Source organism: Daktulosphaira vitifoliae, unplaced genomic scaffold (assembly GCF_025091365.1).
Source record: "Daktulosphaira vitifoliae isolate Bord-2020 unplaced genomic scaffold, ASM2509136v1 Scaffold_2, whole genome shotgun sequence".
Classification (NCBI taxonomy): domain Eukaryota; kingdom Metazoa; phylum Arthropoda; class Insecta; order Hemiptera; family Phylloxeridae; genus Daktulosphaira; species Daktulosphaira vitifoliae.
The window spans coordinates 25,293,877-25,319,709 of NW_026099573.1; the positions used below are offsets into that span (position 1 = coordinate 25,293,877).

The following is a 25,833-nucleotide window of genomic DNA, read 5'->3' on the forward strand; positions in this document are numbered from 1 at the left end:
CTGCTGTTGCGATCGTTGTTCTATCAGGAAATCATATGCGTAGTCTGTGTTTTGCTAGATTGAATTCTATTCGCAATATTGACAAGTGTTCGGTTGTCCAGATGAGCTATTGGGTTTTAAGGGCTTCTAAGAACGCACACGTGCAGCATCTATGGCGTTGTTTTAAGACGTATTCCGTAATTGACTGGGAGAGACTTGAATGCAAGCTTTTTGGGTATAGACGGCGAATGCATTGCAATGGAAAATCTTATTAACGGCAGCGCACAATATGAGGCGCAATCTATCGGACTCGATCAAAACTCGCATTCAACTTTGTCGCCCCCTCGGAACGCCCCGTTTAAAAATAACGTGTGCCTGTTTGCGACCGTTACAATACTCGTAGAGTTATTTTTTTCGTTTTCCGTAAATAGGATTAAATGATATTTATTAATTATTTAACGATTTTTTTTAAATGGTTCACCAATAAAAATCGTGTAGTCATTGATGAAACTATTCTGATTAAGTTTTTTCTTCTCGACTTGGGTCAATATCGTCTTACTCATGTTTTATTTTAATAGTTTACTCGTAGGTACTGTATTCATTATATTTTTTTAGTCGTCCTCGCATCAAATCGTAACGAGAAATATAATAATTAAAAGCGTTAGTGCTTTTCCTTGTTTTTATTTCATCTTCAAGTATAAGTACTCAAAAATTAGTAAAATAATAAGTGATTGTTCATTTTCCAAACATTTTTTTTTTTTTGGTGCTGTTTTTCAAAAACGGAGATAAGATTCAAGATAAACTCGACGACCACTCCGAGTGACTTTTGAAGAGTATTCAGCTTATATTTTCTACACGGAACCTTGTAGAATACTCATCGAGAGTGCGATGAAATGATAATTTTATGCTTAAATATCTTTGTTGTGTGTTCAACGAGCATTATAATTAGGAGGACCCGGAATTATATGCATTTATAAATGTTGTTTGAGCCACTTTGTAGTGTCCCATGTTTGTGCAAACTTGTCGTAGGATTATGTGGTAGCGCAGAAATATTTTTTGTTTTAGGGGAGGGTGAACCCCTTAATCCCCCTCAGAACTACAACCTTGGTAACATTACACCACTAAGTTTTTAAGTTGATCAACAAAAATTTGTACTGGCTGGTATGTTTGGAATAACTTAACAAAATATATATATGCATATAATTCTGAGCCCTAATTATCAATAAGCTGGGCCAGTAATTGCAATTTATTTAGTTGTGAGATGTCCAACATGTTTGTATTGGGTTTATTTGTTTTTCCTTGGTCAGTGTGAGAAATATTAATGTGATTATTTTTTTTTTTCAAATAAACAGAAAAACAATGGAATTTTTTTAATAGCACCTATACTCACTGTTGGTTTAATAATCAACAAATGTATGTCATAGCAATAAGGTTATTTGTAACAGTTGTTCTCGAATACGATTTATAAAGATTTTTCATGGAAGGGAAACGTTTGTTATAAATACATTAGTCGTCATTTTCTCGGGCACAGGAGGGCTCGGTTTGGAATTGCCTATCTTGAATATATCTCCACTCCTTCGTTTTTACTTTCTTTCCAATAGCGTGAACTATTGTTGGTCCAATGTGTGCAAATTGTTACACAAATGGAATAATATCAATTTGAAATCAAAATACGCGCTAGTAATGACAAGTGAGACCGATAAACTTTTACGGTTTTAAACGTTCATTTAATATGCTTTATTTCAATTTCAATGGCGTATCACTGATTACATATTGTAATAGGTTTAATATGTGCACCATTGAATTTTTTCTTTGGACAGCTATCGGCTTAACGTCAATGTCACGACAGCTACTTGGATGTATAGTATATATATATATATAACCATGAAAATATTTATGAAAACATTTATAAATATATTACGTTTGAAATGGCCTATGGCGAATCGTGTATTTGTGTTTTGTTTCGTAGGTTGCATATAATATCGATAACGTCATTCCGGTGACCGTGCAACTTGGATATTGTGCAACGCTTTGAAAACAAAAAACTGGCATCAAATGTGTTTTTTACACTTTTACTTCGTGTTGGACGAGGTGAGGTATTTCTAGGCGTCTCGTTCGTTCAAACCGAACTTTACGATGGCTGCCGTGGAAAATCGATAAAATAAAATACAGAGGCGTCGAGGTCGTTGCGAAACGACGATGAGTGTGTTTGTACAATTTTTTTTTCAAGCTAAAGATGTTCTGTAATTAAACAATTATAAATAATAGTAAGATTCAGAAAAAAACTGAATCATAGCGTAGAAAATATGTCTTTTCATATAGTTTGGTGTGCATTGTAGCGCCTCCCCGTCGCCGAGTCCATAATATGATCGCCGCCGAGTTGAATAAGTGAGAAATGCTAGTGCTCTTTTATTAGACGAGTAATAACGATCTAATAACACACAGCGTTAGTAGCCACACAAATAAATTATTAGAGACAATAACGATTTGTTTTTTATGTTTAAACTGGGCCATATCTATTTTTTATTATTATTTCATTAACATTGTCGTCCGGGCGTTCGTTTTTATTGTTATTGTTTTTTACATTGTGGCCGCAACACAAAATTTACAAAAAGTGTAGTCGCACACGTGCGCTGCTTGTTGCGCAACAATACTATTATTTATTGTGCATATTTTCATATGCCACCGCAATGTAACTCGTATGACTACATACATGATTACATGATGATTAACAGTGTGCATATTAGTTTTCGAGAAACTGTCCAAACAACCGATTGGAGCACACGTGCAGCTGCACACGTGACTATTAATTAGCTGAGGAATTATTCAACTGATTATGAACATTTAGATAGTAGAATCGCGCGTACAGAGTGTGGCCACTATGCGTATGCTAAGTGAAAAAACCGTAAGTTTTATGCGGTTTCATATTGGACGTAATGTGTTCAAGTGATTATCATTCTAGACAGCTGTTGTTGATTGGAACGTGATTGGTAAAAACTTTGTTGTCGTTACTGCTGTTTGCCACACTGTATTCGGTTTGGTGGGTCGTCGTCTCGTTATCAGCAGCACCAGTGTTGTGGCGGAGGGGACGAAACAGCCTGAGTTGCTTGCCGCCGCCAGTCAAGCAGAGTTAGCGCCGCAGTAGTTGTTCACCACGCGCTTCCGTTTACGCGTCGTTTACACGTTTTTGGCACAGTCGATAATTACTATGTAGAATTATTGTTTATCAATCGAGAATTTAAGTGCGCCTACGTATTATTATATTACAAAATACAATCTTCAAACAACAACTTTAAATCGTATATCGTATTAGAGTGCTGTTGCGTTTAAGCGCGCGTTGAATACTTTCTTTACGGGCTTTTGTGTACCGTTTAAACAATACTCTCGATTTCTAGCCGAACGACTTGTGGCATTATTTTTCATGTAAGTGATTGATACGGCTTCTCGTTTTGTGTTCGGATACCTGCGTACTAATTTGTATGTGTGTATGACTTTTTATGTTAAACGACGCTTTCGGACACAGTAGCTGTTCGTGTTTAATTTCTGCTCGTTTTTTTCGATCTTTTAAGTGCCCTTAAAGTTATCTTTGGACTTTCTCGAATACGCTGGCAGCGAATGCCCAACTTCGTGAATGGTCAGTTGAGATTTGGGTTTTTCGCCAAGCGTAATGGACGACGACGATGGCGATTACAGCAAGACGTGCGGCCCCGTACTGGTGGCTGATTCGACCACGGTTGCCGATAATAGTGATCGCCGTCGACGACTTGATGAAATTTTCACGCCACCTAAGTTGAGCGTCAAGTCCAAAGAGGTGGACAACCTGTTATTGCTTTCTGAGGAAAGCGATAGTGGCGATCAACAAGAAAGTGACGATAAAACATGTTGCTCGCCGCCGAGTAATCCTACAATAAACAATGAATTCACTGAGAAGGTCGAAACGATGGGCGATACTGTCGATTCGCCACCAAGTAAGCCTGCGACTAATGTCGAACCCACGGAGATGTGTTCGAGACAGCGGGACAATAAGGCAGCAGCCAATCTTGTCAACGATATAAATGCCAGGTTTTCCAACGATCATGCCCAAACTGTGGTGGGTAGCGGTGGTAGTAGTAGTTCTAGTTCTGCAGCACGTAAAATATCCGTACTTGATCTATTCTCACCACTTAGTATCAAATCTAAGGAGATGCAAGACTTGAATACTGACCGGACCGAATCAGACGACCGATTTGTTGTAGAAAGAGTGTCTAAAGGGGAGAAGGACGAGATTGTCGCTGAAAATGTCTCTAAAAAAGAAAGTGAGTGTACAGCTGAACTGATTCTTAAAGAAGAACGAAAAGAGATTATCGATAAATCCGTGTCGTCCACGTTGTCAATAAACGCCGATGAGTCTACAGAAGAAAAGTCCATGTGTTCATTGCAACGCGACAGCAAAGCGGCGGCAAATCTCGTCAACGACATCAATGCAAGATTCTCTAATGATCACGCTCAGACTGTTGTTGGCAGTGGCGGTAGTGGCGGCTCAAGTTCTGCAGCTCGTAAAATATCCGTACGCGACCTTTTTGCTCCTCTCAGCGTCAAGTCCAAGGAGATGCAAGATTTGTTGAAAGCGGACGATGAAGGTCCAGACCAGGTATCAATAGCTGCAGTGGTGCCGGATGTAGGAATAGTAATAGACAACAATAATAAAATGTCTTCAACAGAAGTCGAAGTTAAAATCAAAGCTGTAGCTGAAGAAAACGGCGGTGTTCGTGATCAAAAGGTATCAACACGGAAACGTGTGTTATGTAAATGTATATGTTGCAAAGCACAGACTCGTCGATGAAATACAAATACAATAATGGTAGTTAATTAAAATAGATTTTGTGATATTTGTATAATATTAACATTAATACTAAAAACGAAAAATTTTGGGCGTTCAACTTGGTTATAGTTAAAATATACATATATTATGAATTATTTTCAGTTCCTATTTATTACCCACGTATTCCTAAACTCGGGCATTATCTAGTGTAGTTGTTTTGTTGTATTATTATTTTTTTCTTGCATGCATCACAACTGCATATTGTCAATCTACCCATCATTTTTATGTTGTTGGTTTTTGTGATTATCTTGGTCACTATGTTAACTATTTTAATATAGATTTAACTGATGAAAAATAATTTTTTGTATTAATGGTTTTAATTAATTGTTATTAGTAAAACGATCAATCGATCATGAAACGGTTTTTAAAAGTATATTTTTAATTACTTAATTAATTAGCCACAAGTGATCAATTTTTATTATATACTTATTACTTAATTGAAAAACATTTGGATGTGATAGGACTCTACGTTTATTATTAAATATGAATAATTAAACTGTACCTTATGAATGTTGTATTAAAAAAATACTAAAAAACATCAAGGGTTTCTGATTTTTTTATTATGAATTTCCCCTTGCCTTAAATCATATTAGGTACCTACTTTTTTTATTAGAATCGACGAGTCTGAGTATTTGCTGCGATTGTAAATATCGACACATTGTTTGATTGTTTGTATTCAATGTAAATGTTAGGTTAATGATGAAGACTGTAAAGAAGTCGAAAATCCTATGACCGAAGATAAGACTGAAGTGGAAAACGGTTTTCGAGATGATGTTGAACCCATTAAAGAAGTTATCACTGCTGACAAACCCAATGGATTGGTGGCGGAAGGACAAAAGTCGATTACACCAAAGGTCGACATTAATGTCAGTGGTATCACTGCCGCTGTAGCCGTGGCAGTTGACGGAGAAGGCAAAACTACTCCCGTGGTGGTGGACGCCGTAACGGGTACACCCATCATCCGGTTGCGAAGCAAAAAGTCCATCATGGAGTCTCGATTTGGTCTTCATACTGTGGTACGAACGTGGGACGACGTTTGGAAATCGACTGCGTGGGCGAAATTGGCACCAGAAAAACTCAAGCGAAGTCCCAATAGTGGTAAACGTGGCGAAGAAGCCTCACCCAACTGTGATAAAAAAACCAACGGAACTTCACCCAACTGTGATAAAAAAAATACCGACGGGATAAACAAGGTAGCTGACGACGAGTCCGTCTCTCCAGCAAATGGTTCAACTAAAAAGAGTCGATTCAAAGTGGTGCAGATCGACGATAAGACGGCTACTGTAGCTGGCGGTGGCAGCATAGACAGTGGAAGTAGCAGTAGTAGTAGCAACGCCGGTGATCCTACGCTTCCCATGATCGAGAGCAACCTTAATGAGTTGACTATGGTAGAATCGCAGCTAAAAAAGTTAGAGCGCGAACACCAACAACGTGGTCAGCTGCCGGGATGTGGCGAAGAAGATGAAAGCGGGCACAAGGAAGGTGTCAATGGTGCTGGAGAAAGTGTTAATGGGAACGCTGGAAGTACTAACAATAAAGTGGCGTCCCGTGCCACTGAAACGCATTCTAAAAGATTGGGATGGTTAAAAGCGGCATTTCGTAGGCGAGGCAGCAAATCTTCGAAAGCCGAAGCTTCCAATACAGTTACCACTACTTCGTCAAATCCTCAAGTACAACAGCAGCATCAGAAGCAACGGCATCACCCTCAGCGTGGTGGAACGATGAACGCCAAGTCTTCAGCGAGTAGTAGACAACAGCAAATGCAAAGGAGGCGCCGTAGCGCAGGTAGCGGTGCTGCCTCTAAACAAGTGAGTGTTGTAGTTGAATAGTACAGCGCATTTGACACATTTATGTACAAGTCTTATGAGTTGGTTACCGCGGTACCTGGTAAAATTGAATATCTAATAAATCTCGTTTAATATATTGTCACAATTTATTATTTTTTTTTTTAAGAGCGATTTTGGATTTTTTTATAATTGAAGTTTGTTAAGAGGATAGTCCAACTGTTATTTTCAAAAATATATAGATCATTTTTTTATGCTTTTTGACTTGTAAAATTTAAGTTTAATTAACACTCTTTGAAAATAATGGCATTGCCGCCGATGGAATATTTTGTTCAAATGTGTGCTGAACTTTACCCATTCCAATCATTATAATGTAATACATTACATTATATTAGTATAGTTTATTACTTTTTTATTGAATGCGGTGTAATTATTAATATTGAACTGAAAAAATTATTATTGTTGAACTTACATAAATATTTTTATTTATGTATTTTGGTGATAAAATTCGAGGATCAACTTGTGATACATTTATAAGGACCCAAAATTGAACGTGTGTACAATATTCTCTGCTACAATAAATAAATAAACAACGTCTAGTTGAAGTGATGTAATGTTTGTTCAAGCAGGTTTTTTTATCGCGTAATTTTTATTTATTTTTCGGCAATACGCGAATTTCTTTGTAAATTATTGTACCGCGTCTATTTCTCTGAAGTCTCATGACGCTATGCCAAAAAGTTTACGAACCAAAATGTCGTCGACTACCTGGTGGACTTGTCGCCGACGCATTATAAATATGTATACATTATTAATGTAAGGCTTCGGTGCGGTCATTCACGTGCGCTATACTCGATGGTTTCACGACAAAAATAAAATAAAAACGAAAAACCTTATTTTCCCTACGAACGCCGCTCGTCCCTAGGTCGTAAAATTAGAAACATTGTTCGCGTGATCAAAATGCGCGAACCTTGGCTAATGCGAAATGTGTTTTATTGGTGTAAAAAATAATGTGTTATATAACAACTGGAACGGCGGCGAAAACTCAGTGTAGTTAAAACTACTGTCAAATATTACTCGCTATTATGTGTCGCTTTTCAATACAAAAATAATTGCATTGCTGGTCGGACTCGTTAAGTAGCCCGTTTAACCTCTCGGCGTGCACCGACCACTGTTGTTATGGGATGGTCACTTTGCGATATGTGCCTGTTGTTTCGAAAAATTATAATTAGTCGTCGGTTACCAACTAATTATCATAATACACGACTTGTATTAAAAATAGTTCTCGTTACATATTAGTGGCTTTACTTATCGGCAGCTCCGTAACGAAGTCATCATCGTTGTTGTTGTTATTATTATTATTTATTACCCCATGATTATTATTGTGTTGTTTTTGTTGTCCGAACACATTACGAACAACGTCTATGTACGCGAAGATATTTGTAATGTAAATGTGTATGTGTGTTTTTTGGCATAGATCGAATTGTCTCTCGAAACGACGGAGGCCGTTTCCTAAATAAAAATAACCTTAACCGTCGTCGCCGATGATTAACAGAAGTAAACCGACTTAAGTTGGTACGGAAATCAAATCGTACTATGAATCACTGATTTCATTGTGTTGCTCTCTGCTGTGTTTGCATTATGTCCGATAGGCGTACGGTGTTTTATATAATTATGTTTACATAAATGCTCAAACGCCCTGTATTTAATGACGTGCACACAAAATCAACGTCAAATCGTTGTTTTATCCTCTCCGTTAACGATCTCGACCGGTTTTTATAACACTTTTGTTTTAATTTTGTACTCTGGTATTTTGCACAGCTTGACAACAACAACTCGATACGCGTTCGAAGGTAAATGTGTATGGGCGTGTGTGTGTTCATAATTTCTGGCGCGACTGATACGTTTTCATATCTGCGGAAGACATTAAAGTTGTAGTATTTCTGTATAACGATGCAAATACACTGTGCGCGATAATCGGCAGTCGAGATATCCAATTGGTTAATAAAATTAAAAAAAAAAAAAAACGTGTTTTGCATTTATAAGGTTAATGTTCTCGTCGCGTTCTGTGTGTGTTGTTTTTATAGAGATGCGGATAAGAACAAAATCCTAGTCTATTCCCATTCCACGATGATGTTAATAAAATACACTCGTTTTTAAAGTCGCTATATTTATGCATTCAAACAATATTCCTGTAATATAATAATTTATTGATAATAACAACAACTATTCGTCCAATCGTTATTTTCTCTTGGCTTGTTTCTCATTTAGTTAATAATCAACACTTATGTGGTGGTATTGCGTTGATTTTGTCGTCATTAATATTGCCGGTTCGACGTGTGTGTTGTGTACACAACGTTCGGCTTTAATATTTAGGCACACGTTATTAATTAAACATACAAGTTTTTGTTTGCCTATTGTTTTTATTGCGCGATACCCGCATCGTTGGTAATTAATCTGTTTGATAAACAATCTGAATATAAATAATTGCTGTTTTTGTTGTCGTCGAATGCGTTCGGGGAAAGCTCGTTGTGCGCTTTATATGGAGAGCAAAGTTTTATTCGCCGCCGCAATGTAATCAAGTTTATCTCATGATCGACTCTTGAGCTTTTTTAGTTAATTGTTTTTGTACTTATTTTTTACATTATCTGAACGCTTTTGAGAGGAGTTCACTGGATAATCACGTGAACATTTTACGAGAGCTCCTCCGATGGCTTTCAAAACGAAATCTATACCTACCGAACTCGTCCACTTGTATACATACTAATACTTTCTACTCTTATAATTAGTATTTTTTACGCGTTGGATTTTTCAAAGCAATCGATTTCGCCTTCAGTCAATTATTACCTGGGCGTTTTATAATGTTGGTGCAAATCTATCACATGTGCAGAGTACAAGTGCTGTCTCGTTTTTACTTTTTTTTTTTGCTTCTTCTTCCAAAAACTTTACTGTGTCGCGAAAACGACGCCATATTTTTGCACTGAAAACAGTTAACAATATGATCAGCAATGAGCAAAAGTGTATGTGCGTGTGTTTATTGTCAGAATAACGAGTAAAGGTATTACATCGACTTATCGCGTTGATTGTTTAAACGTACTGACAATTGTTTCATCGCCATTTCAAAAACCATTGATTACTTATAATATTAATTCAGTTTTTGATATTTTCTGCCGTCCGTAAATTGTTTATGTCACGTGACCTTTATCTTTTCGTGTTATATTTCTCTCAAAATGTTGAGTAGCGATGATATTTATTTTAATTATACAACATACTTTACATTAGGTTTTAAGGAGTCTGATCAGATTTGAATCATCTTAAAAAAACATACGACGTGTTTTTAATTAAATTAAGATAGATTAAATAATCGAGAATTACAAAAAAATTGTATACAAATCGATTTTGTTGTATATTTTGAAAAATATTAAAGAAGTGAGATAGGCGCAGTTCGGAACGTGTTCTTAAATGATATTTGAATTCATTTTTTTCATAGTACTAAAAATGTTTTTACACTTTTACTGTTTGTCAATGATTGTCGGGTGAAATGTAATAGTTGGAGACATTTTTAACGGAATAGTGGAATTTATTTATTTTGATTCCCTCGGCCGTGTAAACCAGGAGGTAATTCAAACTATAATACCTTTTGGTGAAAATTGCAAAAAAAAATTTCCCATTAATTATGATTCGCATAGGTTTATGTTCGGTGTCCGAGTGCGTTTTAAAGCTTTTTTGTAAATCTAACGTAACGTATGGGAACACACGGCGGTACAGTTTGAAGCTGCCAAGCGCGTGATGTGCTTAGGATACATTTTAGTTATCGGTTTTAAATTGTCACGTTGTTAGCGCGTTCCTCTGTAGTGTATTTGTATTATTTACACAACGTGTGTTATCTTCTGGTCATATATCGCGTTTGAGTGTTGCGTCAGTTTTTATATTTTTGCTGCCGATGGCGTATGAAATAGTCGCGCGTTTGGCTTCCATTCCTAATAAGTTTTTTTCGTTACCGACCCGCATCTCCTCGCGTGTATATTTTTGGCGGTTAACAGCATCCACTAGTATTTCGTCCAGTGGCGTAAACGTTTTAATTTATCGCGTTAATATTTTTATTTACGTGAGCGTTTACGCGTCACGGCAACAAATTATTGTAGTTTTGTCGTCGTCGCGAGTGTCGGTTTCGCGGTCGTTTATTGAAATGTCATGGGATGCGGAAATTTGAAACTCCTACCCAATTACGCATTACCAGCTGCGGGTTATTATGACACTGATAATAACTGTGGATGCGTTTTTTGCACACGATTGCCGCCGCCGCCGCCGTGACAAACGCTCGTCAGCGAATATCGCGAAATCGTTTGTTTATCATTGTCGCAAATTGGATTTTCGACGTTTCTCGTACTCGGGCGTTGGATTTGAATAACGCGGCGGTGACGGGGTCAACCAAGGTCGAACAGCTGTTTTGCCCGCCAACAACGGCATCATCGGCGGCGGCGGCGGCACCGTGCCCGTCATTCTCTTGTGGCACATATCCTTCGTCGCCCGTTAATTCATATGTATTATACACTTCTTTGTACATTCAATTTTCTATTCTAATGTGTATCGTGTTATCTGCGTATACACGATTACATATTCGACGACCAAAAATAGCTCATATTGCTCACATCTTCAAACGTACAGCGGCCGCCGTCGCCCGTCGTGCGCTCGCGTTGGCCTCGTCCGCATTATTATTTTATTGTTTTTTATGATGTACGTAATTGCCTCGTGTTGGTGGTATTATTAAATCAATAAAAATGTGCTTGTTTATACAGTAATCTACGACGTATTAAGTTGGTGAGCTATTGCTTGCTCTAGTTCTGAGAATTGATATTTATGTGCGCTGTGCGTCGGCGGCGGACAGTGGCAGTTACCGGTCCTGATGTGTAAGGCGATTTGATAAGAAGTAGCCTTTTAAAGTGGGCGAATAATATAGCAGTTGTGTTTTGTCGAGAGAATAATTTTAAATAGCCCAAAAAAGAGAAACACTGGTCTAGAAACTCGTAGGTTGTCGACCTATGGTATTAAATCGAGTTTTGAGTGATTTGTCGGCTGGCGCTTTTCGTAGCAGTGCATCCTTTACAGAACTGTGCGGTATCGATTCGACCTTTGATGACGTAGTCGCCCACGATCGATTGACGGCGAAGCGCGTCCGCCGACAGGGTGCGCCTATTTTCCTCGCAGTTCGCTTAATACTTACTGTGACATGGGGGCGGTAAACACGAACCGTCGTAATAATACGTGTAGTTCAAGTCAATAAGCTGCTCGAGTCTCGAATGATGTATTTTTTTTTTTTATCGTGTACTTAATGTAAAAACCGTGGTCCAAGACGCGTGTATAAATATCATATGAAAATCCGTATGATTTGATTTTACGCCATTATTTTTTGCCTTTTTCACTGTCTACACGTGGTCTACAAATGCAGGCGCTCGTTAGTTGCGTCTACGAGTCTTTCCGTGTACAGTCTGATGTATTGTTGACCGCAGAAATTGTATTGCAATGTTGCATTTTCGTTTCTGGTACACACAAACACCACATTTATGTAACTTTTACGATGCGGATGAGTGTTTGTGTTGCGTTTATGTGTACAACCTTAGTACATCGCAATACAGTGTGTAATGTATGATCATTAAACACAGACCGGTATTACGGGCCGCGAGGTTGCGGCTTGTGCTGCGTGTCTTTTTCGGAGAAAGCGCTGCACAGGTAAAACGATACGCGAATTTCGCGTTAATTTGTATGACATGTCTAGTGTTGCTGTCATAGCAATCGCTACAGGTAGATAGTGCAGCGCTGTGTCCCTGGTCTCTCTCAGGTGGACTTGATAGGTCCACGAGGAGAGGGTGGGAGATATGGCGATCGCGTGGTGGGGGACTCGATATCGCGGTAACGGTTAGGCGGCTATCGTAGTGGAGGTGGTATCTAGAGCTCCGTTACCAGCTGCGGCAGGTTCCGGTTGTTGCTCAGCGGTGGTATGGTAACGGTACACGGTAATACTGTAGGCTACAGACTGTTGGTAGAATTCAGTATTGTTTGCCATCGTTTTGCGGCTGGTCGTCGGGACGCGATCGCCTCGCTGTTGTTACCGTCGTCGCCCTTTTGATGTTTGACTGTCGTGCAACCGTTCGTTAGGCACCATGAGTAGCGGTGCTTCGGTGGTCAGTTACGCGGCTTGGATGCGCCGTCAGCGGGTCGATGATGAAGGCGCTGCGGCCGATCTTGACGACGATGAGGAGGACGACGAGGATTCCGCGGCCGGTCCGATGTCGTTGCCGGCGTACAACGCGTCGGCTATAGACGGAGACGACGGTTGTTCTCCGTCGTCGAATCCGCCGGCACCGTCTAGGTACGGTTCCGGCCGATACAAGAAATCGACTTTGGGATCTGACGCGACGGCCGCGGTACCCGGCTCGTCGTACGGGGTTGTTCAAAGGCGTCGGACAACTGCAGCATCGTCTTCTCGAGTGAGTCACGAATAATATCAACACTGAAAACGGTATGAGTCACGGGCAACGTAAAGGTGGCTCGGGATTTCTGCATTTGACACACGAGTCAGCTGAGTCAGTGTTTTTCCTGGACGGGCACAATGCGTTAATTGAATCTCTAGAACGATTCTTTTAGGGAAAGTAGGAGACTTGACGTTATGAAGTAATAAAAAAAATTACGACCGTCGCGTCGAAATCTCCTACGGGCAGTCGCCCGTAATACTTGTTAACGAAATCTCTCACTGCGGCAGCCGGTAATACCTGTTGCTAAAATTCACACAGACTTTCTGTCGCATTCAGCAGCCAGTGTCTTAATCTCCGTGTGCATACGTCATTGCCGTAGCCTCGCAATTCGTATTCGTTTCGCTCAGGTTTTTTTTAATATTTCTTTTGTTCCTACCGACGAAAATCACTCGTTCACGGTCTATTTGACCGTTGCCTCGGAAACGGCGGTCGTCGTCTTGGTACTTTTTCGCACGTTATCGAGAGTTTTTCTTGTTTTTCGGTAGCGAGTGTTACATGTTATATCGAGTTTCTTCTCGGCCGTCGCCCACTTCTTCTGGGGGACTGCGTTTTCGTCGGCGGACCGTGTCGCGCGCCTGTTACCACCGCGGCGTACCCGTGACGGTAACGGTGTATGCTGCCGATTTCGCAGATAGATCGGCGGCAACGGAACGCGAAGAAAAAAAATCTCTAGGCGCGAAAACTCGACCTGCGTTCGGACGATTATATTTGTTTATTGTTACGTTGTTAAGACATTATGACATGTATGTTATGTATGCCGCCACCGCCCTAGTGTATAGAAATGTTGGGACCGGAATTAGTGTATGCCGAATGTCGCTGTTGTTGGTGCAAACGATGCGTGTCGTCGGCCAGTGAAAATTCGGTCGTTACTCCTCTGCGCACTGGGCAGCGTTATTGATGTAGGTGTGACGAATTATGTTTTTATTTTGCCCAGCCAATAGAGTATCCCAAGAGCGTTGCTGTAAAAATAAATAAAACATTTTTATAAGTACGATTTGAAATCCATACGAATTAAAAGCGTTTTATAAAGTTATTATTAGTTATGTATGAGTGGTAAAACGTGGCGTGATTAGAACTCGGTCTTTCCGCCAGACATGGGCACTCCGAAACGAATTTTACCCTATTAGAACTTTGTAGTGGAATAAAGATGTCTTGAGACGAAATCCCTAGTATGATTAGTCGTTACAGATACAGTAACGTTATGTTATTTTCATTGATTATAGATTTTCAATTGGTGTTTTGATTGATAATTATGTGTAAATTCATTTGATTTATAATAAATTTTTAAATTATACATGAATTTTTTTCTTTACAGACCGGTGACAGTACCGTGACTGCAGCTGTGACAACGGCCACGGCCGCCACCGTCGGTACCCGGGGTGGCAGCACCCGGGCTTCGTCCCGGAGCAGCCGGTCCGGTGGCGGTGGAACCGACGATTCATCGGGCGGACATCATCATCATTCGTCGTCCCAGTCGCAGCATTCGTCGTCATCCCAGTCTCAGTCGCAGCACATTGGCAAGTACAAGCTGCTGAAAACTATCGGCAAGGGGAACTTTGCCAAAGTCAAGTTAGCCAAACATGTGCCCACCGGCAAAGAGGTAATGTCTACTATTGATGATGATCTCGATATCGATTCATTCAATTCATGCATTTTTTTTTTTCATTCGTTTTTCAGGTTGCCATCAAAATCATTGACAAGACTCAACTGCTGCCGGGCAGTCTTCAAAAGGTACGAACGTCACTATAGAATAATCGGTGTTCATTATTCAGAGTCACTTATCACTTTGTCGTATTCGTGTTTTACAGCTGTTCCGAGAAGTACGCATCATGAAGATGCTCGACCATCCCAACATAGTCAAGCTGTTACAGGTGATTGAAACGGAAAAAACGCTGTATTTAGTCATGGAGTACGCCAGCGGTGGTGAAGTGTTCGACTATTTGGTATTGCACGGTCGAATGCGTGAAAAGGAAGCAAGAGCCAAGTTTCGACAGGTAAAAATAAATAAACTTATTTAAATAAAAAATCACAACAAATTTAGAGTGTTAAATATTTTTGGTGGGCCAATTTTTTACTGCCCGAGGGCCAGATTTGCACAGCGGGGCCTATTGCCAATCACTGTTCTGTACGCTTAACCATTTTATAATTTAGTTACAAATATTTTTTAGTTTTTTCTTATAAAATCGAGTTTTTTTTTTAAATTGTGCTAGCAAACAAGCGATTTATGTAACGTGTGTACTCGAATTTTAAATTATTAGCAATATAAATACAATTTTTTATACTTTTATTACAATGTCCTTCGTCGTTGCTACACACAGATCGTATCGGCTGTACAATACTGTCATCAAAAACGAATTATTCATCGGGACCTGAAAGCTGAAAATCTACTACTGGACGCCGAGATGAACATCAAGATAGCTGATTTTGGGTTCAGTAACGAGTTCACACCTGGCGGCAAACTGTATACGTTTTGCGGGAGTCCACCGTACGCGGCTCCTGAGCTTTTCCAAGGTACGAAAAAGATATTAAAATATTTGATTAAAAAATGTAGTAAAAACTAATAACGAATGACCTTGACATTTCAAATTTGTATCAATCCAATCGTTATGGTCTGTTAAATTTATACCATTTTAAAGTACATTATTTATTTATATTAGTGTTTATTGATTGACTTTCTTTTCCTTTACAGGCAAACGATACGATGGACCCGAAGTAGACGTGTGGTCACTGGGAGTTATCTTGTACACGCTCGTCAGTGGTTCACTGCCTTTTGACGGATCTACGTTGCGCGAACTTCGGGAACGAGTGCTCCGGGGCAAGTATCGTATACCGTTTTATATGTCCACCGACTGCGAGAACCTGTTGAAAAAGTTCCTGGTGTTAAACCCGTTAAAACGAGCGTCGCTCGAAGTAAGTATGACTAAGTTGATTTGTCCAGTTTATCTTGCACTTATAACTCGGTATAACTTTTTTTTAGCTTTTTTAATAGTACGAAAGTTGTTGTTTTAAACGATTTTTTTATACGTGTAGGTCATTATGAAAGATAAATGGATGAATTTGGGATACGACGGTGAAGGAGGCGAAGGCGAACTCAAGCCATATGTAGAACCTGTAAATGATCCGTCGAAACGCGTCGGAAGTAAGATAAAGAAACTTTTTAAATAGAAACATCATTTTAATAAAATTATGATAATCTTAGAAATAAATTAATTGTTCTGTTTGTGTCACATTATAGTGTGCCGAATCACAGATACTCTAGTGACGATGGGTTACAGCCGCGCGGAAATCGAAGAGAGCATTTCACAAGCCAAATATGATGATATTTTTGCCACTTACCTATTGCTGTCGAGAACTCATAACAATGCTGACGTAAGTGTAAAATCTCAGCCTCTTCCAAACTCAATTATGTTGATTAATGATTAATGAATAAGTAGTCAAATGAAGTTTACAATTGGTCACTCCTTTTTTACTATTATTTCAGCTTAAAATATTATTAAAACTGTACTTTTAATAATAACTCATTTAAAACACTTTAAAATAGTAAATATATCTTCTCTAAAATTTTCAGCTAAATTAACTCAAAAATAAAGAAAAACTCTTAATTTTTAAACCATGATATTTATTGTTTATTTTTTTCCCAATAGAGTTTTTGTTAGAAATTTCCTAGTATTAGATTGAGAGTCTAATATTAGCCTAGGTAAAGTGCAAAAGAATGTATAGTATAGCATAATTAATAATTTAATTTTTTGATAATAAGGATGTTGAGATTGAATTTTTTTTTAATGTATTTTGTATACCATCTGAAACTTGTTTTTTGTTTTAGGGTGATGATACAGCGCCTGCTGTTGGCAGCAGCTGCTCTTCATTAAACAACACTAGTGGCGGTGGCGGTGTAGGTGTTGGGTCTTCATCGCCAGGCCACCGTAGTGGTGGAGCTACATCTGTACACAGGTCTGCATCAGCTGCTAAGCCAGCTGCCCGGAGAGCTTCATCAGCAGCATCGGCTGGAGATAGTCATCAGACCAATAACAGTAGTAATGGCGCTGGAGGAGGTTCGTCTTCTAGTAACAGTAGCAGTGGAAACAAGACAAGTAAGTAGTTACATCAAATTTCAAAGGCGTTCTATTATTTAATGTTTTAGTTATAACTTATTGTAAATAATCAGTAGTTTGGAACTAAAATTTGGTATGGTTTTATTACTATTATGTAATTGTACTGTTAGGGACGTTGTGACCAAGTCAGTAACGCTGTAGTGCTTGATTTACACTATCGTCTCAGGTTCAAAACTCTGTTACGGATGGCATCATTTGCTGAGCGAGAGATATGTTCTGTAATTGGTTTTGCCAATTTGGTCACATAGTGCACTATTTCTATATTTAAAGAGGTGCACAATTGATAATTTATAAATAAGATCACCTCAATACATAATGTTAACTAGGGATTAAAAGTTATTAATCCTTAAAATTGTATTTTATGCACTAATATCTCATTTTGAAGCTTTAAAATCTTAGAGTAAAGTTTTTTGTTTGGTATTTGTTGTGAGAGATGTGCATTATTAGTACAATAAATTTATTTTAATTAATATTTAAAATGTTGCAATAAGGCAATATGCTTAATAAACCTTTTAGAATTGGCGAATGAAGAATCAATTGAATTATAAAAAGGTTTCTTAGTCCAAATGATTCTTTATGCATTTTTAAACTTAGTTTGATAGAATAATTCCAGTCAACTAACTTTATCTACATGATGATGATATAATAATTAACTATATAAAATGATCATCTTCTAGACTTAACTTAATGTATAAAATAAATAATGTTAGGAGTATATTGTTAGAAAAATTAAAAAAATTATGTCAGTACAGTAAATAATTACCCTTCTAATTTGGTAACTCAATATTTTTATTTGAATATTTGATCTGTTGAAAACTTTTAATAGATTAATAATTAATTGAATCCGGAGCTAATAAGACATTTTTGACGTTGCAGAATATATCGGCTCAAGTGGTAACCACACAGCCACGGCGGCGACGGCCAGTGCTTTCAAAAGGCAGAACACTATCGACGCAGCCACCATTAAGGAAAACCACCACCGATTGCAACAACAAAACAGGCCATCGGCAATAGCTACTGCTGACAATTCTATCGGTACTTGAATGATATTTTTTACGAATTTGTTTATTGCTATTCAAATGATATCTAATCGTCTTATTTACATATTACAGGAGCTAAACAAAGACCTTCACCTGGAAATTCAACAGTCGCCGCCGCAGCTACGGTTGGGAGACGCAGTACTATTAGTTATGATGGCGGCGTTACCGGTGCCAGTGGAGCAGCCGCTTCGGCAATACCTACTAGGTATGTATTATTTTTATTGTGATTTTTTCAAACTACATTCGGTTATAGATTCTTTTTGTTAGTTACAATTTTCGGTTGTATTTAAGATATTCAATCGTCTTATTATTTTTGCCGAGTAGATTTTGATAATATTGGATTAATATTACCGATCATTATTTTTGTAAACCGCATTTATAAAATCCAGTAAAAATCATAGTAATAAAAGATTTCGTCTCGTTGTGTGTCGAATGCGCGTTCGTGTATGGTGTTTGTGTGTTGTTTTTTAAAACGTTCGGTTATTATTTTCTTCGTATATTGTTACCTTAATCTAAGATTTGTTGTTGTCTCCATCGTTGTCTCTTAAGCGGCTTGTCAAGACGCTTGGCTCGGTAGGGTTTTATTCAAGCGAATCCTTAGCTCGATTCAACTCGGTTTGTGTACTCATTCTTAAGCGTCGCGATAAGTTGCTTTTATTTTTTATAGCCTTAGTCTCTCTTACGCGATAGCATGCTCACGGTCGTGTGCTAGTATATGCGATCTTATGGTTGTATTGATATGTGGTTTTTTTGTGCTTCTCTTGGTCTAGTGGTGGAACTGACGGTGGCGACGCTGCGACTGCTGCTGCTTCCGCCGCTGTCGCTCCTACCGATATAGTACCGACCAAAAGCCATCACCATCAACATCAACAACAACAACAACAACAACAACACCATCATCATCATCAGCAACAGCAGCACCATGCCAAGTCGGCCATCGGTGGCGTGCAGCCAGAAAACGGCGGCGCCGTGGCGGCCAGCAATACCACCGCCGTTAGGTAACCCCATAACACCCCTTGGGACGACCCTTGTTTCTTCCTGCGTGATGCTATAATCTAATCTTGGTCTTTAACGGCAATTGGGCGCAATTCAATTTTGAGCTCGTCTTTTCCCGTTCATAAACTTTTTTAGAAAAAAAAAAAAAGATAAACACATTTTACGTTTCTTATCACTACCGAATTGCGCCTGATGTAGTTCGCTTAGTAGTTGTAGTTGTATATTTAGAACTGTATACAATTAGACTGTATATAGGAATAAAATTAAGATGCATTTATATTTATATTAACTAAAAGTTATACAAGTTGATATACAAAATGCAGCATATATTAGAGATCTACGAGGATCGAATATTTTCTACTCGACCAAAAATCATTCGTAATAATTCTCTGTAGACGTCTCTAGTGTATAGAGTATACTTTAGATGGAACACATTAATAAGCTGATGATTTTGATGTGAATTAATTACTGAATGAATGATTCATGATTAAGCAATTGTAGCATGCGTTTGTGTACCTAATCAGTAATAACAGATGTAATACAGAAGTTTATTTTATAGTGAATTTAATAGTAGTGTAAATAACAATGAAGTTTTAATGCTGATCATTAACAATGACGACTTGCTTGTTTTTGCAGAATATTTTTTGTTTTGTAATTGTTTTGTCTCATGCAAACACGTTCATCGATTGACATTTTCGCAATTTTTTTGTTATTTGTTGTTAATATTTTTTTTTTTTTTTTTTTTTTTATGGCATTTGCTCTTACACAGAAATATTTTGACGACGCCACCGACGACAACTGCCGGCGGCAGACAACAGCCCTTCCCCCGGAACGTACCCAGCCGGCAGACGTTCCATTCCGGCCAGACTCGGCACAGGGGCTACGGCGCGGACGAGGGTTCCGGGGTGCAACAACAGCGCACCAGCAACACACCTTCATCTTTCTTCTCGAAAATATCGTCCAAATTTGTTAAACGGTAAGAGAGTGAAATGATAATAATAGTGTTGTTTCGAGTAGGATTAACAATTTACCATACGAGTTTAAACTTGAAATTTAATTTTGTTCAAACAACATTTGTCTAGCGAAAATTCGCTCTTCTCCGAGTGTGACATTACCTTCCCCTCCCCGGTAGGTTAAGTAATAGAAAGATCGATTTGCGTTAAGCGAGAAATGTCGTTCGTACGCTCAACATACCGACCGTCTGGTGTTTATGTTTGATTTTATTTCATAGAAATTTACTAAGAATGTTCTCCTTTTAAGTAAATATTTTTATTGTTTTTAAAGTTATCCTAATCCGGGAATTGGTTAAGGATAACGATTTCATTAAAGATACCCCTCTCATTTAACGACTCAACAACAGTGAACGAATTGGGTTTCTCTGTAATGTAAATCGAATAAGATAAATTATTTTAATACATTATTACCAACGCATGTGGGGTGACGTTAAAAAATTCGGATGATTTGTGAATTTCACAAGTTTTGGATTTTTTTTATCAATCCCTCTGTGACTTAACCGGCCCAGGCGGGGACGCCCGTGAAAGCATAGCCCGTGTGCGACATATGTACAATATACCACTTTATACCGATTGCAGTGATATGCTGTTTTGTGTAACAAAATAATAGTAACAACAATAATTATAACCTAATTTTTTTTATATATCCATGAAAATATATGTAATCAATTTCACGCCGTGTGTCGGTCATGATCCGAATAATTGTTTTACGGCTTAATTTTTTTCTCTTATTGTTTATTGTCTTACGATTAAAAAATATATATACTTAGTATATAATAATTGTTTACACACTTGTCGTTCATCAGTTGCAACACGCCCAGGGCTAATTGTCGTCTGTATATCTCATGTAGGTTGACTTCATTAGTGAATGAACAGTTAAGAGTTTTTCATCTTTTAAAGTTTTTTGTTAATTTACATTTTGATGTATGCCACACTTATAAAGTTAATAAGTAATTATTATTTATTGGCTGAAAATTTGTCAGTAATTATAATATAAAAATATTTATAGTTAACTAACACAACAATTTTGTTTAATTATTTTATGATGAAAATTTGATTTTTCCAGTGAATGAGAACAGTTAATGATATCGTATCAAAAATTGCGATAAATAGTAGTACTTAATGTATATATTTTCTTTGTTGTAAAATCTGCTAACTACAACTTGTTACATTTAAATTGGAAAATATTTTAGTTAAAAACTCAATGGTGTTCGTTCACTGGTGATGTTGCCCTTTTGCCACCCGTAAATGCCTTTAGAGTCTTGTGCGTGGCGGTTGGCTTTCACGTGGCGCTATCCTTGCGGTGCAAATAACTTCAGAAAAATACGTAATATAAGATTCGTACATATTTATATATATATGTGTGTGTGTGTGTGTGCGCGAGTAAAAACCGTATATTACTGTGTATGTAACGTACCCCCAGAGTTCCTACTCGATGTTTTTACTCGATTAGTCTGTACACACACAAATATGAATACACGTACATACATTATACATATGTTCCTACGTAAGAGCGGTATTAAAATGATAATCCTATTTGTGATGGTACTGACCATGGTATGGATGTATTGGTAATACCGCGTTTACGTAAAAATATATATTATGTCAAAAAAAAAGTACCACCGAAGACTAATTGTGTGCGTACGTGTGTGTGTGTGTGCGCAGGAGGACGGCCGCCACCGCCGCCACCAACCCTTCGTTAAAGCCAATCGCCACCAACACTGTCGCCGACCATCAACATGGTCATCGTCATTGAAGTCGCCCGAGAAACCTGCTAGGATACGACGTGGGCGTCAAGGATTTTCGACACAGCCAAAGAAACACAAAGTCCCCAAAGTTCTACAAGTCAATTTTTATCCCTCCTCATCCCCAACACTCGAGTATCGACCTACCTTCGACCCGAAGGATCGTCGAACACTATATCTTTTTCTCGAAATATATTTAATGATGTCGAAATCATGTTTAACTACCGTTATATATATATATATATATATACACGATTATTAAGACTTAAATATACGGGATGGTTAAGCCTGTATACATATATTATTATTTTAGAATTACTATTGTAATGCATTATTGTTATGTGATATATTTTAATGAATAAACGCGTTTATACGTTCTTCAGTTTTACTATTTTTATTTATTATTAGTTTTTATTGTTACTATTATTTTCAAACATATAACTCAAGACATTGGTGTTCAAAGTAATTGTATAAATGTGTCTGCTAAAAGCGTTATGGTAGTATTGTTCAAGTTGTTTATAAGTAATTTTTATTGTTCCCTGGTTGAAATAAATCTTTATATAAATGAAAATTGAAAATTAGCAAAATCCAGCGTTCAATTAAAATACCCTGTCACTTGGTAAGAACAGTCTTTAAAGTAGCTTAATTTAGTGCTCGAAAGTCAAATATTGTGTAATGTTCTCTGCGCTATCTGATATTTGGTGGTCAGATAAAACTTTCATGAACAAGAGATGGCCGTTGAGTGTATGCGCGTCAACCTAAATAAGTATTTATTTTTCAGTTTTTCATAAAAATCGTTTTTTGTTCCTTAATTGTACCTTTTTTTTTTATTTTTATTGACTCGCGTGAATTTTGTTTCGCCGATTATTTGTTTACCTTTAGTTTTTATTTTATATTATTGTTTATTTTTGATATTTTTATTTTTTTCCAATAACAATTTTATTTATTATTTTTATTTTATTTTTTTGCGCGCGCATAGGCCGATGGCGATGGACAAACAATATGGCACCGGCACCAACAATACCAATATCGGCGGTGGTGGCAGCAATTCTAGTACTAGTAGTAGTAGGTACGTTAAAAAATGCCTGACGGTGACGACTGTCGTGCGAAAGTTTTTCGATATAATAGTTCAATCAATGAAATTTTGTGTACCGATCGATCGTCCTAGAATCCTCATTATCCTTCCATAATGCAGGCTTCCTTTATCTGTTTTCGATTAGCCTAATAAAAATTCGTTTCTGATTCGATCTATACGTATCTATTAGAACAAAAAATTAATTATATCCTATAAGACATTTGTGGTTGACGTTTTTTTTTAGAAAATTAATTCCACCTATATCATATCAAAATATCATTTAAGTAGAACGTATTCTAAAATTTAAACGTATACAGAACATGTAGTTACAATTCAAGTTTAGTGTTGGTTTTATAGTATTTTTGTGTTAGAATTGGTCCTCGGATTCGGGAGGAAGAAAAGGGCGAACTTCGAGTTTTGATAAGTGAAGGTTGACGTAAATTACTTGGGCTAAATCAAAAAACAAATGTTTCCATGTTTACTTTCCATCTCTAAATATTAACATTGTGATATACAACACGTTTTTTTGAATTTTTCTTGCAGCAATAATAATGCCGATGGCTTACACCATCATCACCATTCACATCATCAACACAACCACAGTGGCGGTACCCAAGATGATAATAAGCAGCCTCGATCATTGCGGTTCACGTGGAGTATGAAGACGACGTCCGCCAGATGTCCGTCCGAAATCATGGCGGAAATCCGCGAGGTAATTACCCGAGCTTTTGATTTCAAATCAAAATTTCTTCTTCTTTTCTCGTTCCTGCATTCTTCTGTCTCCTCTCCATTACCATGGTAATGGTGTTTTTTTAACACGTTACTCTCTAATTTCGTTTTCACAGGTATTAGACGCAAACAACTGCGACTACGAGCAACGTGACCGATTCCTATTGTTGTGCGTTCATGGTGACCCAGGTGGTGGTGGAAACGGAGGTGGTGGCGGCGACAGCGACCCTTCGTCTTCGTTGGTCCAGTGGGAGATCGAAGTGTGTAAGTTGCCCAGACTGTCGCTCAACGGCGTCCGATTCAAGCGCATCTCGGGCACGTCAATCGGTTTCAAGAATATCGCGTCCAAAATCGCCAACGATCTGAAGCTGTAACCGAGGAAAGACCGAGCGCCGTCGTACCTGCATCGCGGGCCGGCCAATTAACACGCTGCCGAGTGGTCGTCACAAGAGGCGGCTATATATTTATATATATTAAATTGTACATGTTATACAGTCGATGACCTGTATGATATATAAATTTTATACGTGTGTAACATAAGCGCGAGCTTAAAACGGCCGTCGACCAGTGAGTCGCGGCAGTGACAGACATATAGTAGATTGTATTTTAATTTTATTTTTAAATGTAATTTTTACGAAACTCGTTTCTATTTGTTACGACGGTCACGCCAATACCGTAGGCGTTACCACCGCCGTCGACATGGCCCAATTTGAGCCGTTTGCGAATTTTTTTTTTTTTTTTAATCAATTCGATTTGTAAATAGTCGTTGTTATTACTACTACTACCGCTATTACCGCTGTATTGTATTAAAGACTACCACCATATCTACTGCCGCTTTATTATATTGTAAAGACCGCCATTTCTACTACAATTACCGCGTTCTCACAAATGTTATCGCTGTAAATTACATTTTCCCATACCATATATTCGGGTCGTTATCGTTATTTTTATTGAATTTTTTGTAACCCATTAAGTACGACCGTTGCTGCCCTTTGAGTATTTGTTGAATATTCTATGTCCCATTATATATTATATTAATGATTATTATTATAAAAGTATATCGTGTTGAAAAAGTGTATCGATTCATTTTATATAAGAATTTTTTTTTTCAAAACTACGCTGTAAATTCAACGCTGCCGCCGATATTAATATAATTTACATATGTTTATAAAGTAGGGATGATGATTATATTGATGTGTTGATTTTAATAAACGCTATTTGATACCATAAGTGCTATTAACGCTGTTTAATACGATAAGCGATCATAGTGTGATGATTTGATATATGATATGATGGTGATGTTGATAATAATAAACAATAATATTAGTAAGGATATTTTATAAAAATTATAAGTAAATACATATGAATTTTAACAATGAATTTTCTATACATACACACACACATGGCGTGCACCGATCGCCTACTCATACAGAAATATTTTTCAAAATATAGATTATATAATATGTCCGTGAATGTTGAGTTATATTAATTGTACATTTTTACTGGAAATATATAGTCTTACTACTTTGATTTTTCTTTCGTGTCGTTTTAATGATTGTTTTTGTTTCTGAATTGTTCTATTTAATTTCTACGAATTCTTTGCTCAGCACCTTGTCCTGGTCTCGACATGCAATATTTAAGGTATCTATTTTTAATCTACTGAAATTTAGTATAATAATTATACTAAAAATAGCAATATCCTATTTAATATAATTTTATTTTAGTTATTAAGTTATTCATGTACTATCATTTTCTGTTCAATTTTATGTTGACAAACTAATACATTGGCCAGGATTGCATTCGCATCTAGGGGTGGTACTGGTTGCATGTACTTCAGGCACCACTGAAATATGAAGCAAAATAAATTATAGTGTTTTGAACTTGTGGTTCTTAAATTCCAAAAACCAAAAAATTTTTCTTATACCTTTCAAACTATTAAACCGACCTTCTTTATTATAAATAATTGAGT

At 37.5% G+C, this 25,833-nt stretch overlaps 1 protein-coding gene across 5 annotated transcripts; it reads left to right on the top strand.

Annotated features, from left to right (window-relative positions):
* Positions 1-3,006: 3,006 nt before the first annotated feature.
* LOC126899738 (serine/threonine-protein kinase par-1-like) lies at positions 3,007-25,400 on the top strand. 5 transcript variants are annotated; one of them, XM_050674880.1, is made up of 17 exons: positions 3,015-4,738; positions 5,533-6,648; positions 14,470-14,754; positions 14,832-14,885; positions 14,963-15,148; positions 15,473-15,665; positions 15,844-16,064; positions 16,185-16,293; positions 16,390-16,523; positions 16,978-17,245; positions 18,143-18,301; positions 18,379-18,511; positions 19,077-19,304; positions 20,072-20,278; positions 23,040-23,129; positions 23,679-23,847; positions 23,981-25,400. In XM_050674880.1, exons 1-17 carry the CDS (start codon positions 3,647-3,649, stop codon positions 24,236-24,238), a joined length of 4,902 nt encoding a protein of 1,633 aa, XP_050530837.1. In that variant the 5' UTR covers positions 3,015-3,646; the 3' UTR covers positions 24,239-25,400. The 5 variants fall into 5 exon arrangements, with proteins under 5 accessions (XP_050530840.1, XP_050530838.1, XP_050530837.1 ...); XM_050674881.1 differs by lacking the exon at positions 23,040-23,129 and having other exon boundaries at positions 3,014-4,738; XM_050674882.1 differs by lacking the exon at positions 19,077-19,304 and having other exon boundaries at positions 3,037-4,738.
* Positions 25,401-25,833: the final 433 nt, after the last annotated feature.

Coding starts and splice junctions, on each gene's coding strand:
- LOC126899738 (XM_050674880.1), top strand. CDS start 3,647: ATGGACGACGACGATGGCGATTACAGCAAGACGTGCGGCCCCGTACTG. Junction 4,739..5,532: donor GCGGTGTTCGTGATCAAAAG/GTATCAACACGG, acceptor TGTAAATGTTAG/GTTAATGATGAAGACTGTAA. Junction 16,065..16,184: donor TAAAACGAGCGTCGCTCGAA/GTAAGTATGACT, acceptor TTATACGTGTAG/GTCATTATGAAAGATAAATG.